Source organism: Lissotriton vulgaris, chromosome 8 (assembly GCF_964263255.1).
Source record: "Lissotriton vulgaris chromosome 8, aLisVul1.2, whole genome shotgun sequence".
Lineage (NCBI taxonomy): Eukaryota > Metazoa > Chordata > Amphibia > Caudata > Salamandridae > Lissotriton > Lissotriton vulgaris.
In genome coordinates this window covers 1,192,342,916-1,192,357,504 of record NC_141696.1, presented here as the reverse complement: position 1 = coordinate 1,192,357,504, position 14,589 = coordinate 1,192,342,916, and the positions used below count along the sequence as shown (strand labels likewise).

Here is a 14,589-nt window from a genome sequence, read left to right as displayed (position 1 = left end):
ACAGACTTGAAATCCGACCTAATTTGTGGCATCCTTGCAAGCAAACATCAATCTATAAGCAAATAAATATCTTCTTGTTAATCACATCCCTTAAGTTATGTCACATTGTATGGCATTTTTATATTGAACCAAGGGAATAATTATGGTCTATTGTACAGGTGTTTTCCCCTCCACTTCTAGGCTTCTGCACTATAATGGGTCCCTAGAGCAAGTCTTATTCCCTGCCAGTTCTCTTTATTATTGTTATGGAACCATGATGCAATATTTATATTCGCACACAGCAATTTTGTGTTTCCACTTTCCTCCTGTCCTTTTATTCTACTTATTCTACTATGTTTAACGCATAAGTAAACAGTATTTTCTAATGACAAAATTGTTTATTCTATTGCAAATTACAGAGCATTTATATTGAGCACTTAGTAAGACCTACAGTCATAAATCTGTAGCATCTCTAAATTTACATTATATTGACTGGCAATTCGCTTCAGTGATATAAACACTTTGGTTACTCTCATGCTGCATTATTATGGCTTGATTTTGGGGCGTTTAGGTGGAAAAGGGATTTTGGGCTTTATGGGGCTGGGCGAGAGTAGATACTTTTAAAACATTAGGCCCAGATTTATTATGATTTTGGGTCAGGGTTGCATAGTTTTTGTAGCGCAACCCTGACGTAAAATAATTTTTGGCATTTTCAAAGGCATGCAAAGCCACTTTATGTGGTTTAATAAATACAAAGTAACACAAGGCCGCACAAAGAGCCGTTTGCATTATTTTGCGTTGGGTAGGCCTTACATGGGTGGAGCATGGGCATTCCCATGCATTCACCCATGTATTTTGAGACTATCCCAGATTTACAGAGACCTGTATAATTGCATCTGCGCCACAATGGTGCACGTACCCAAGAGAGGCGTAACTAGGAGGAATATCTTTATTTTTCCTTGTTACTTTCTCTTTCCATGTTGCTGCATTATGCAACACAGAATTAAAGAAGTATATGCCTCTAAGGATTATTTTTGTGCAGGAAGGTGTCCCATCATGTAAGAAAAACAATCCTGCTGAATGGATCATGTAAAGGATTTCCCTAGGAACAACAGCCACATTATATAACGACAAAAAATAAACAAAAATTATTAACCTTCTGGTTCCTACTGAATTCAGATAGATAACCGTACAGAACACCACATCTATTGATTTCGGAAATCGGATCTTCCTCCAGCCGTGGTCTTGCGGATGCATGGGATGGTGGCCAGGGTCAGCTGGTCAGAGCGAAGATCTCTGGTGAGTGCATGGAATGTAAGGCGGTAGTTGTGGTACGCGGGTCCCGCGTCCGTGGAGGTCTCTCAGGTGGCCCGTGGGAGATTTTGAGGATGAGTCTGGTGGAGGCGTTCTGAATGCTCTATAGTTTCTTGAGGAGCTTCTAGGTGATGGCGGCGCAGGGTGGGTTGCAGTAGTCGTCTGCTGCTGATGAGTGCGTGGGTGACCATCTTTTTGGACTCAGTGGGGCTCCACTTGAAGATCTTTAGGAGCAGGCACAGCATGTAGAAGCAGGCTGATGAGATGGCGTTGATCTGGCGCATCATAGTGAGCGAGGAGTCCAGGATGATGCCAAAGTTTTGTGTGTGGTCTGTGGGTGAGGAGAATTCCAAGTGCTGCGGGCCACCAGGAATGTCCCAGGCAGGGGGGTGGAGCCCAGTACGAGTACTTCGGTCTTCTCCGAGTTGAGCTTAAGGTAGCTAACCTCCCTCCAGGTAGGGACAGCCTGCAACCCATGGTGGAAGCTGTTCTTGGTGACTGTGGATTCGTTGATGATGACAAGAATCAGCTGGGTGTCATCGGCATAGGAGACGATGTTGAGTCCGTGGTTCCGGACGATGGCTGCAGGCGGGGCAATGTAGATATTGAAGAGAGCGGGGCTCAGGGAGGCACTACGCGGTTGATCTCCATGGGTTGAGAATGGAGCTGTGGTTGTCTGACTCTGTATTCGTCCAGTGAAGAAGCAGCGGATCCATTTCAATCTGTTGATTGCTGCATTCTTGTAAGCCGGGTGGGCCACACTGGAGTAAGGGAGAGCCAGGCTCTTCAGTACATTTCAAAGGGTGCTCTTTGGTTAGAGGGAGGTCACTGAGAAGGGGCCTGGGCACATCTCAAGAAGGAGATCAGGCTGATAAGAGAATAATAAAGAGTAGGGCTGAGGCCATGGGGTAACCTTTCTGTGACTAACTTCCAGGTGTGAACCTGTAGTCATGCCCATGGCCTGTATTGTGGGGCTTTTTAGATGTGGAGTCACTCCTGCTGTGACAGTCTGCTTTCTGGAGGAAGGCAAGGGGAGAGGAGAGTGAACTTCAAAAGGATGCAGACACCTACCATAAACTTTATAGACTCAGACTCAAATTCTCATTTGGTGTCTGAAAATGGACTACAAGAAGAGGAGCTCAAGGCCCCCAAAATTATCAACTGTTAAGCAGCCAATCACGCTGTGTGAGGAGGAGAAGATCTACAAGACTTCTGCCTGTGACCAGGACTGGGGGTGAAGGGGCATCGCCCAGGGATTTCAAGACCATCTGCCTCTGCAGCCTGGAGCACCAGTGCCTGCCTATTTGCCAAAACCAGTGGACCCTTTGAGGAAGAGGAGAGAACTGAAGGGAGCGTCGTTCAGTGGGGGATTCTGTTGATTGGATTTTTGTAGCAAAGTGTGAGAGGCAGTTGCTGCACTGATTGGGTCATTGCCCTTGTGCAGGGAAAAGTCGGCAGCCTTCGTATGTCAGAGGAAGGCTGCTGTGAAATGAAACGTGAACATTGCTACACCGATCAGTCAATGCCCATGTGCAGGTTGTAAGTTTGCGAGCCATTTGCCCTGTGGGGCTGCAGTGAAGATTGCTGCTGTGCCCATCAGGCCCTAGCCCATGTAGAGAGTGAGGATGATGACCCCGTATGCCAAGGGGCCCACTGGGACCAGGCAAGGAGAGTGGTTTGGTCAAGCCAGTTATTGGAAGGCGGAGGCAGCCGTAGTGACCCAAGCGGACCCAAGAACTGCACTAAGAGCGTTGCACCCCCTTCCACTTGTGGGGAGGATCCCAAGAAACCTACCAGCATTGAATGAGCATCAACGACTCCTGGCCACTGTTGGTTGGCCGAATGTGAGGGGCTCAATGACACCCCACCACTGCCCCGCCCCAGCTGCATGCGAGGAACTTACCCGAGATAGCTGCTGCAGCTTCAATGCCCGTGAAGTTGTACGCTTGGAGACTATGGTCACTTGAATCCTGTAAGACAGAGTCTTGGCAGTTCGGCCTGAACTGTTCACATGGGGAGCAGGGTCAAGATTGATTTGCATATGGCTGGGTCCAAACTGGAATGGCATGGTGAGCAAAAAAACAATGGATTTAGGCCCAGATCTCTGTACTGGGGGTGAATGTTTTGACATTGTTCTGCATTCCGTCCATCAATTGTTCTTTTTGCATTTGTCACTCCGGGTGGGACGGGTTTGTCCAGATGTGGGTCCCGTGCTCATCCTGCCACTGGAGTCAAGCTAGCCTGGCTGATGAGGGGTCATACCCCAAAGCTGGTCCCAGGATGCTTGTTACATGTCCAGGGAGGTTCTGGCTTGGCAGTTTGGGCTGGACGGTTCCCATGGGGTGCAGGGTCAAGACTGATTTGCATATGGCTGGGTCCAAACTGGAATGGCATGGGGAGTTGAGAAATGATGGCTTTAGGCCCAGATCTCTGAACTAGGGTTGAATGCTGGACATTGTTCGGCATCAATTGTTCTATTTAATTTTTGTCACCCGTGTGGGACGGGCATGCCAAGACATGGGTTCCGTGCTCACCATGACACAAAAGTAAAGCTATCCTGGCTGATGAGGAATGAGACCCTGAAACCTGGTCCAGGGATGCTAGTCTCTGGTCCAGTAAGGACCTGGCCAGGCAGTTCGGGCTTGACTGTTCCCATGAGGAGCAGGGTCAAGACTAATTTGCATATGGCTGGGTCAAAACTGCAATGGCATGGTGAACAACAAAAACTATGAATTTAGGCCCAGATCTCTGTAGTAAGGGTTAGTGTATCATATTGTTCAGCATTCCGTCCATCAATAGTTCTTTTTGCATTTGTCTTCACAGCAGTGGCTGGTGGTGAGTTTTTCAGCAGCCCAGTTCAAGGTGGCAACAGAGGACTTCAAGAAGTGCATGCTAAAGCCCCAGCTATATGCAGAATACAGCTTGCACTGAATAATGCAGTCGGATGTATTTAGAGGCAGCAAAAATCAATAACTGGAGATGGGGAGGGGGAGTTGGATTGCCAGAGGTTGATTCTCAAGGCTCAGAAATCTCTACAACGGAAACTCGGGAAATCTCATTGTATCTGCTGTTATCAAGTTTGAAAAGCCAATATTTTCCACAAGGTTCTTTTTTAAATAAAATTATGTTCCTAGGTCATTTCATGTTTTTTTTTTAGCTATGACTGTTGTTTAGATATTTGGCAACTGATTACTAATCACAACCCAGCCTCAAACAGAACATGAGCACTATACATCGCAACACCATACATAGTCAACATGTGAGGACAGTATAGGAAGCATTCAGGATGGGGAACCTACCTGCAAATATTTTGTGAGATACTCACTGACTTCCAGGTTTTTGGATGTTTAACAGTTTTTGCAGGGAAACCCAACTTCAAATGCCCAAAAATACACCTTTAAAAATCAGCTAACTCGAGAAGGAAGCTCTGCCAGTTATTGTGTAAGAAAACATACATTTACCAAGGGGAAATCCTACCATTCTTGACTGTGTTCCACTTAACTGCCCACACAGCTTTGGGAATCGGGCGTGCTGTTTAAGAAAAGGTATGTTTGTTCAGTAGTTCAGGTTGCTGCCCTTTTTTGTGGAAAAAGACAGCAGAAATAAAGAGTATATGGAATAGTTTGCATTGTAGTGCAGAGGAGCAAAATGCAAAGTTAGACTCAGTGTTATGGAGGCCTGATAGTATTATCCAGATTGTTTGTCAATATTTGTCAACTGGAAGGGCTTTAAAAAATGTTGGGAATATACTAACTTATAATGTCAATAGATGAGCCACAAACATTTGTCTAAAACATTTCACATGCATTCCATCTATACCGAGAGCCCTAATCATTATCCTATGAGAGGCCAACAAATCATTTGTTTGAAATGCCTGTAGGCGGCATTTTTTGGTTTTACATCAATAGAGATAGCCATGGTTGCTGCTGAAGCTACAGCATCATGATCAAAAGAGGTTGGTTAATTGCTGATTACGTTTTTTTTAAGACAGACTGTATTGGCCAGCTTTGAAAAACCAGAAACACAGTAGTCAAGAGTGAAAAATTATTTCATTTAATACGATAATGATTTGGTTGTGATTTGAGCGGTTTTATTGATTGGTTTACCTGGATGCTATGAGCAATCTCCTCTCGATTGGATAGGATGTTGGACAGGTTCTGTGTACCAAGCACATTTCTCAAAGTGGTCTGGGCCAGTTGATGTGTGGCCATGTATACATTTGAAATATTGGCCACTGCACTTATTGCACTAAAGATATTATAAAATACAACTCCATCCACGTGAACGGTGACTGAATCTTTGGTGAGGATCTAGAGGAAAAAACAATAAATATAAATATTCAGATGGTAAAATGCTTCATTAAGCACATGCTGAGAATGGAGAGCTAGGTAAGGTTAATTAGAACACTCAATTCAGTAAAAGAGAACAACAATATCCAATCTTCCTTCAATAAACTACATTTAGTAGAAAGCACTTTTCAATCCCACTACACGTTTTAATTGTGAAAATGTTTTGCAATTTCCTCCATCTTACAACGCTTTCACAGATTGTGTTTTTTGCCATGACCAACCGCATCCCACCTTAGCCATCCACTGCTCCTCCTACCCATATTTATCCCCTTTTATACTCTATGATCACTACTGGGTGCAAAAAGCACAAGTGACTTACCTTTGGTAAGTCTCTTTCCGGTGGATATTGTATCTAGGCACAAATTACTCACTTGGTAGCCGGTGCACCAGGGGAGGAGGATTTAGAGGACTGTTGACCCTCTTAGATTAAACCGCTTTCGCTAATGCCACATTTTTGACCTTGGAAGGGCTGATTGTTGTTTTAGAGGTTAGTAGAGCTGGTGCTGTCAGTAACCTAGCCCCTTTGAATGGCCTTAGAACTTTCTCTATTGGTGAGGAAACTGCTTAGCTGGTGTCAGTAGTTCTAACGATCATGCTGTGGCGTGACTATCTTTGAATCGTTCCAGTGCCAAAACAGCATTTTCCCAAAATACCCTGGAGCCCTTCGAAAGTCATGTTTATTAAGGACACTTAGACTTCTTCAGAAAAGTTAGTTGATCGACTCCAGGCATGTCCGCGAAGCATAACACATTATATCTGGCCAAGGCCTGCTTGAACAAGCCAAAGGCTACCCCAACCTCCTCATTTAAGTCTCATGAAAGGAAATAAACTCTACCCACAAAAAATACAAAAAGCAACATACGATGGATAAATGCTCTTCCTTTTTGAAACAAAAATCCTGTTCCTGTGATTTTTCAGAGCTATAGTACCATTTTCTAATACTGGGCTCTTTCTCGTACACACAAACTGATTCTGAAACAGTAAAAGATCTGGCTTTATATATGTGCACCATCCACTGACCTCGCACAAATCGATGCCTTCTGTCCGGCCATGTTTGAAATCTTTAGGATGGTTCCAGTACCCTCTGAACCATTTCCCAAGGGCAGACCCCCTCCTTCAGGCTTCACAACTCTAGCCACTTCAACACCTCCCAACTGCGTGTCTACACACACTCCGCCCTTAGTGTCTACAAAGAAATGAAAGACCATGACACCATCCCTATCTGTCCCCCACCGTCCATGACACCGTTCTGAGAGCCAATCATGGCAGCACACTCGGAGGCAGCTACAAAAATCCATGTTGGAAAAGAGAAAGTCATAGCTAGCCTTGATGAACAGACTCTCCTAGGACCAAGAAACGTTAAGAAGGATTAATTTGAATCAGACTCCAGGCCATAACCATTTCTGATAGATTATGGTCATACAGAAGATGATGATGATTCTGAGCCCGACCATCGGTTTCCTCTTTCTTACTCCAATGAAGGCCTTTATCTTTCAAAGCTTCGGCGGTCACAAGAAAGAGACTTTACCTATTCCTCTGGCTCTTCTACAGAGAAAGTGTCTGCATTTACTACCGTGGTGCAAAAGGCATGTAGACATTCTAGAGCGGATACTGCCCTCTGAATAGCCAAGCCCAACACTCCTCAAGTCAAACATTTTGACAGACATTTGCAGCCTGTTGCTTTGACTGCCAAGCCCTTGCTCCCTTTTTACAAGACACTATAAAAACAGTCTTAGATACCTGGAAGAATCCCTTCTCAGGACCAGTAGTCTACACCATACACCTGGTAATGCAAAGTTTTTCCTTTTCTCTGGAGGTTCAAGATTCATCCTCTAAGCTGAACACCAATGCCTTCCCTCGGGTTTCTCCAGACACAGTCTCAACAGTAGCATGCAATGGGCCAGATGGTATTCACCTCAGGCAGTCTCACACTTTATAGCAAACTAGCAGCCCATCCCGACGTTGTCCGGGTATGAATTGCTGCCGGCCAGTAGTATATTGTTTTGTAGGATTTCGTTTTGATAGCATTTCTTATCTGTGACAGGCCTGAGAAACGCTCCGATTCACAGTGCACTGCTGATGCACTTAAGAGTGCGCGTTAAGTAGTGTGTGAACTCGAGTTTCCCTACTTTATTTTTCCTTGCAATATTATATAGCGAGAACTCGACAACATGGCATGAGCACAATTTACATTACAGAAGAACACATTCATTTGTGGTAGGCACGGGGAGACAAAGCGATTTGCCTGGAATCACAGGATGTTGAGCCGATGCTGAGATTCGAACGTAGCTCCCCAGCTCTAAAGTTCGCAATTCTAGAACTTGTGGCGGGAGGTCTGTCTAAAAGTGTATGTCGTGCTGGCCATCAATGAGAGAGACCTGTGCATTTTTCAAATGGGTGGTGAAAAAATAGGAGTATGTTGCTGGAGATGTGGGCCCCTGTGCCACCAAGGTACTTACCGGGGGAAGGTAAACACCCATTATTCCGCAACTTTCCTTCTGCATACCATCACTCCGCATACTTTCATTACGAAAGTACCATGACTCCGCAATGCCATTATAACGCATGGCATTATATGTTATATGCTTTTACCATGCATACATTTACAACGAAATTCGTTGTAAATGCATGAATGGTAAACGCTTTTTTTTTTAATGTTTGGATAAGGTAAGTATGGGTATAGGGGTATATGTTTTGGGGTACTGAGGTATATGTTTTGGGGTGTTTAGGTATTTTAAGGGTTCAGATATAGTTTTGGGTTATGGGGTACGCCAGAGTCCAGCCCGTCTGCGCCCGTCCGCGCTGAGGACGGGCTGGACGGCTGGACCTCTGGTCAGAATAAGGTAGGCGCCTATGCTCTGAAATATGCTTTGCAGGATGTACTGCGGTTTAAGCCCATACCTGCCCCATGCTTTCATCGGTACAGACCTGAAGACTTTTCTACACGTCTTGGCTGTGCTTGCTTTCAGAGAGATGCGGATGAGCCTAAACTCTCTCTCTCTCCTGCTCCTCCGGAGCCCTGCCCTTCCTCTGCACTTAAAAGGCCGAGCAAAACCTGTCTTCTCCTTAATGCTCGCTCGCTTATTAAGAATAACATTGTTTTTAAGGAGCTTGTTTTAGACCAGAAACCATCCTGGGTTTTTATCACGGAGACCTGGGCGAAAGACTCTTCAGGCCCTGATCTTGTCGATGCGGTCCCTGAGGGTTACTGCTTAACTCGACATGACAGAATAGACCGTGTTGGCGGTGGCCTGGCTATTTTGTATCAGGACAGATTCCACTGCCATACTATACCTCTCTCTGACCCTAAGGATGTGTTTCAAGTTTTATATTTTTCCCTATTTGACTCTGCCAACCCTGCATTTAATGGGATCTTGGTCTATCGCCCCCCCCGGCCCAAGAGCAGGCTTTGGGCTGAAACTAATGCAGGTTTTGGAACCCTACTTTGGCCGACAAAATCTCACTATTCTAGGTGACTTTAATTTTCACCTAGAGCTATTGGAGGCCCATGACACTATTTCCTTGGTGGAAATAATGTCAGCCTGTGGACTCACCCAACTGGTGAATGGTCACCAACCCTTTCCATCTTTCTTGGTCGGACCATCTGGCCGTTCCCTTCAATATGACCTATCTGACGCAGGACTCTGCTAGAAGGGTCTCGAGCACTATGGAAGTGCGAAGGAACTTTAAAAAGATCAGGGAAGATTCTTTCCATCCGTGGACATCTAGTATGTCCATTACTTGGGAGATGGACGCTTCCACAGCGGTCTCTAAATACGAAAACACCATCTCGGAGGCCCTAGAGGAGCTGGCTCCAGCTAGGTCGTGTTACTCTGCTAGGAAAAGACCTTCAGCTCCCTGGTTCTCAGAACAACTAAGGCTTCGTAGACAGGAAGTAAGGAGGCAGGAACGCCTATGGCACTCTAGCTGGGCCCCTAAGGATAGAGAAGCTCATAAGGTCCTGCTTAAAAACTACAAATTGGAAGTGATTAAGACCAAGCAAGAATATTTTACGGCCCTCACTTCCTCACTTTCATCTCCTAGAGAACTTTTTAGGATCGTTGACTCCCTTACCTCTCTTCAGACCCCTGATCCTGTGGTTGCCTCACAGGAATTGTGCAACAAGATAGCTGCCTTCTTTCAGTCTAAGATCGCGGACATCTACACTGCCCTGGAGGTTCAAAGACCCTTGACCGCCGTGCCCTTGGTGCCTGCTCTTTTTGAGCCTGATGATGTTGAACCATCTCGACATCAGGATCTGGAATCCTTTCCTCCTCTCTCTTGTCAGGATCTTGAGATCCTGCTCAACAAAACCAAATCTGGCTCTCCGCTAGATGTCTGTCCACTAAAGATCCTCAAGCAGTGCAGAGAATCCCTCCTTCCCCCACTGGTTGACATCATGAACAGGGTGATGAAGGAAGGCATTTTTCCCCAGCAGTGGAAGAATGCTGTAGTAAAACCTCTGCTTAAGAAGCCCTCTCTGGACCCTGGGGTGTTAAAAAACTTTCGCCCCATTTCACTGCTCCCGGCTCCCGCGAAGATGTTAGAAGCCCATTTGAACAAACATCTGGCTGCATTCGTGGAGAGCTCGGGTTGTTTGGATCTTTCCCAGCATGGATTCAGGAGGGAACATAGCACCGAGTCTGCCCTCACCATAGTGCTGGATAATATCCGCACCAGGGTTGATGGGGGACAGACCTCCCTCCTGATCCTTTTAGATCTCACAGCTGCCTTCGACACCCTATCCCCCTCGGTGTTAACATCTCGCCTGAGGGAGATTGGGGTCCCTGGGACTCCTTTCCTCTTTTCTCGATCATAGAGAGCAAAGGGTCATGCTGGGATCGTTTCTATCTCCATCCCTGTCTGTGCAATGTGGGGTCCCTCAAGGGTCAGCGCTTAGTCCTACCCTTTTTAATATCTATGTGACCCCCCTTGCCAGACTTATTAGATCGTTTGGGATGGAGGTAGTTTCCTATGCGGACGACACCCAGATCCTAGTCTCTCTCTCCCAGTCAGTTACGTCGACTGCCGCCAATTTTAGATCTTGTATGGAGGCAGTCGGCCAGTGGATGATTCACAATTCACTAAAACTGAATGGGGAGAAGACGGAGGTGATGGTATTCGGAGGAAAGGAAAAGATCTGGTCTGCCGAGTGGTGGCCGAACTCGCTGGGCGTATGTCCCGATCCCACCTCCTCAGCAAAAAACCTGGGGGTTATGATCGACCCCACCCTTAGTATGTGCCAACAGGTCAACAGGACTGTATCGACCTGTTGGGGGATTATCCACATTCTAAGGAAAATCAGGCACTATTTGTCACTCCAGGCAAGAAAGCAACTTGCCGTCGCACTTTTGGGCTCCCGGCTGGACTATTGCAATGCGCTGTATGCAGGACTGAATAAGAGTCAGCTACAGCGCTTGCAGGTGGTCCAGAATGCGGCAGCGAGATTTGTTCTTCACCTACCTAAACGTGCCTCTGCCACCGAGGCCCGGAAGCAGCTCCACTGGCTTCCCGTTGGGGACCGTATCCTCTTTAAATCCATGTGTATGGTGTACAAAGCCTTAGCTAAAACTAGCCATTCAGGCATTGGATCGATCCTGTCCCAGTATAACCCTGGCAGGAATCTTCGTTCCACTCATAAACTTCTTCTTTCTGTACCTCGTGTTAGGAAAACAAGATGGGGAGGCAAGGCCTTTTCTAACCTGGCCCCTAAATGGTGGAATGCTCTCCCTTTGGAAGTAAGGTCCCGCCCCACTCTACAAGCTTTTAGATCTGCTCTAAAGACCCACCTTTTTACACCTGCATACCTTTAGTGGTGCTCTGCAAACTTTTTGATCTGTTTTGATAGGCGCCTTGACACCTTCGGGTTTAGTTTGCGCGATACAAGATGCCTAATAAATAAATAAATAAATAAATGGGGTACAGGGGTGGGTTTAGGGATAGGTATGAGTTTTGGGGTACAGGGTTTTTTTTAGGGTTCAGGGCTAGGTTTGGGTTTTGGGGTATAGGGGTATTTTTAGGGTTCAGGGGTAGGTTTGGGTTTTGGGGTACAGGGGTATTTTAAGGGTTCAGGGCTAGGTTTGGATTTTGGGGTACAGGGGTATTTTAGGGTTCAGGGGTAGGTTTGGGTTTTGGGGTACAGGGTTATTTTTAGGGTTCAGGGCTAGGTTTTGGGGTACAGGGGTATTTTTAGGGTTCAGGGGTAAGTTTGGGTTTTGGGGTACAGGGGTATTTTAAGGGTTCAGGGCTAGGTTTGGGTTTTGGGGTACAGGTGTATTTTAGGGTTCAGGGGTAGGTTTGGGTTTTGGGGTACAGTGGTATTTTAGGGTTCAGGGCTAGGTTTAGGTTTTGGGGTACTGGGGTATTTTTAGGGTTCAGGGGTAGGTTTGGGTTTTGATGTACAGGGGTATTTATAGGGTTAAGGGCTAGGTTTGGGTTTTGGGGTACAGGGGTATTTTTAGGGTTTAGGGATAGGTTTGGGTTTTGGGGTACAGGGTATATTTATAGGGTTAAGATGGGTTAGTGTTTAAGGTTTTGGGGTATTTTAAGGAGTAAGGGTGGGTTATGATTATGGGGTGCAGGGGTATTTAAAGGGAGCAGGGTGGGATTAGCACGCAATATGAGACGGCATGAAGGGCGGAACGTACCACACGCCCCCAGAGTTTGTCACGCCTCCAGCACACGCTCACAGCACAGCGCAGACACGCCCACAAGGGACTACTTTGTTGGCACAGTTCTTTTACCTTTTAAATGTATATGGTAGGCGCCTGCATAGCCTATGTCCTTCTGCTGCAACTGCCCTTTCCAACGCTGTATTGGGTGTTGTGTTGGTGCTGTGGTTCCTGAGATTACCCGCCTCAAAGGTTTGGGCTCTCTCTTTATTATATTAGTATGGATGCTCTATGTCTACTGGGATGTTTTGCAATGTTTTGTGGGATTTGGAAAAGCTGACAATGTTAAGACTAGTGGAACACAGGAAAAAGTCCTTTTCTGACTTGGTCAATGAATGCTTGGATGCTTCAGAGCAGATCCTGGAGAGCAACCTGGGGTTGACAGATATGGTGGCCTGATCCATGGGCACGGATGTCACACTACAATGCCATGCTGAGTGTTCTGTCCTTTTGGGAGATGTCCACACCACTCGCTTGGAAATGCCTTTGGATGGCATGCAGCTTTTCAGTGGAAAGGGTGCCTCCTCCCTGGAATGCTTCAGGAAAATCAGAACTATAGATCACTCGCAGATTCTGGCCTTATCAGTGAGGCTGTTGTATCACCATTACAAGGAATTCTGTGGCTATTCAAGTGCTCAACTGTTGCAATGAAAGCTAGTTTAGCTGCTCCACAAAATGTACTGCTCTTTTTTGGGCAGATGTTGATCTAGGCGTCATCATCAGTGGCAGTAGTAGCAGCAGCAGGTCCAGTCTCAGCCATCTTTCATCATTGTTACTGCCTCAAAATCTCTCTATCTTTCTCTCCCCCTTCCGCCACTATTTCTGGAGGGGAATGGGGTGGTAAGCCCCCATTTTTCCACAATTGGGAGATCATCATGAAAGATTAGTGGATCATTCAGCTAATCTGCAAGAGCTATGCTGTACTCGTACTGTTTCTCCGTCTAGAGAGTCTTTCTTACACCAAAAAATCACCACTGGGTCTGGGCTCCCAGCGGCACAGCTTACCCACAAGCTAATGATAAAAAAAAGAGGGGTGCCAGTGCCGCTACTTAGTTAACCTAAATCATTTTGGCAAAACATATGAATAAAACACTATGGGGCACATTATGATGGCGGACGGACCTGAGTCCGTCCGCCACCATAGAGTAGGAGGGAACCTCCACATGGGCTGCGGAGTTCCCTCCTGTGCAATTAGGATGTGACCGCCACCCTGGATGGTGGATAAGGAACCTTCAGTGGAGCCTAGGGCACAGTGATTTCAGCAGCAGGAGAGACGTGTGGCTCAGGTGCAGATGACTCATTCTGTTTATCAGGATCTTTAAACCAGTATAAATGTCTAGCAACCATCAGAAGATATTAACCTTTTGTAAATGAAAGATGGCTATTTTATTTATATAGAAGACAGACATAACTGCAAATCTTTACCTCTTGAGCAGGAATGGCAAAGGAAATTGTTCTGAGGTCGACTTTGACAAATGTATCCGTACAAGGCAGGATCAAGATCAGTCCTGCAAAAAAACAAAACACAGAAATGTGCTTAAATATTTACCACAAAAATAAATCTGATCTTTTAAATTCTGTACATTCGCTGGACTTCAAGGTGGACACTAAGGCAAACAGATTCCTAGCTGGGAGGACCAGTTTACATCCAATGTAAGGAGGAACGGACTATGTTGGGTACAGATTAAACAATACTTTTTTTTCTAAAAGTAAACATTGCTTTTATTATGCTTTACATTAGAAGGCTAATTATAAATCAATGTAACCCTATTCTATAGCCCAAAATTTCTGCCAGGCCAAAGTAATTTGAATTTGTAAAAATTAATGTCAGACCACCACATTCTCTATGTAATTTCCTAGTTTTGTCAAAGTGATTGTAATTTATGTTTTTTGATAGAAGGGCTCACATTGTCTCCGGTAATGTGTAATTAACTTAAATTGCTTACCTGGGCCCCTGGCTTTTCCAGAAACTATACGGCCAAGTCGAAACACGACAGCTCGCTCATACTCTTTCACAACCTAAAAATTTAAGTAAAAAAAGAAAACATGATTCACAGAACATTTAAGACTTAAAAAGATGAACGCGAATAATGTTATATTACCTTTATGCAAAACCAGACTGAGACTGGAAAGGTAATAAATACAAGCAGGCCAGACAGGATCAGCAGAATCCAACCGCAAACTCCAATCCCTTCCTTAACAGCTTCTGAAGAATAAAATGGAAAGGATATACGATTCATATTTTAAGCATTCAGTTCAGATCAAGTCTTTTGGAA

The 14,589-nt window shown here is 45.5% G+C and overlaps 1 protein-coding gene across 1 annotated transcript in view; it reads right to left on the bottom strand.

Annotated features, from left to right (window-relative positions):
* STOML3 (stomatin like 3) overlaps positions 1-14,589 on the bottom strand; it is a 126,176-nt gene that overhangs the window by 25,639 nt on the left and 85,948 nt on the right. Inside the window, exons 3-6 of the mRNA XM_086935066.1 lie at positions 14,416-14,519; positions 14,260-14,332; positions 13,739-13,821; positions 5,400-5,603 (exon numbers count right to left, since the gene is read on the bottom strand). Coding sequence (XP_086791192.1) covers positions 5,400-5,603; positions 13,739-13,821; positions 14,260-14,332; positions 14,416-14,519 — 464 coding nt within the window. The remainder of the gene's footprint in view (positions 1-5,399; positions 5,604-13,738; positions 13,822-14,259; positions 14,333-14,415; positions 14,520-14,589) is intronic.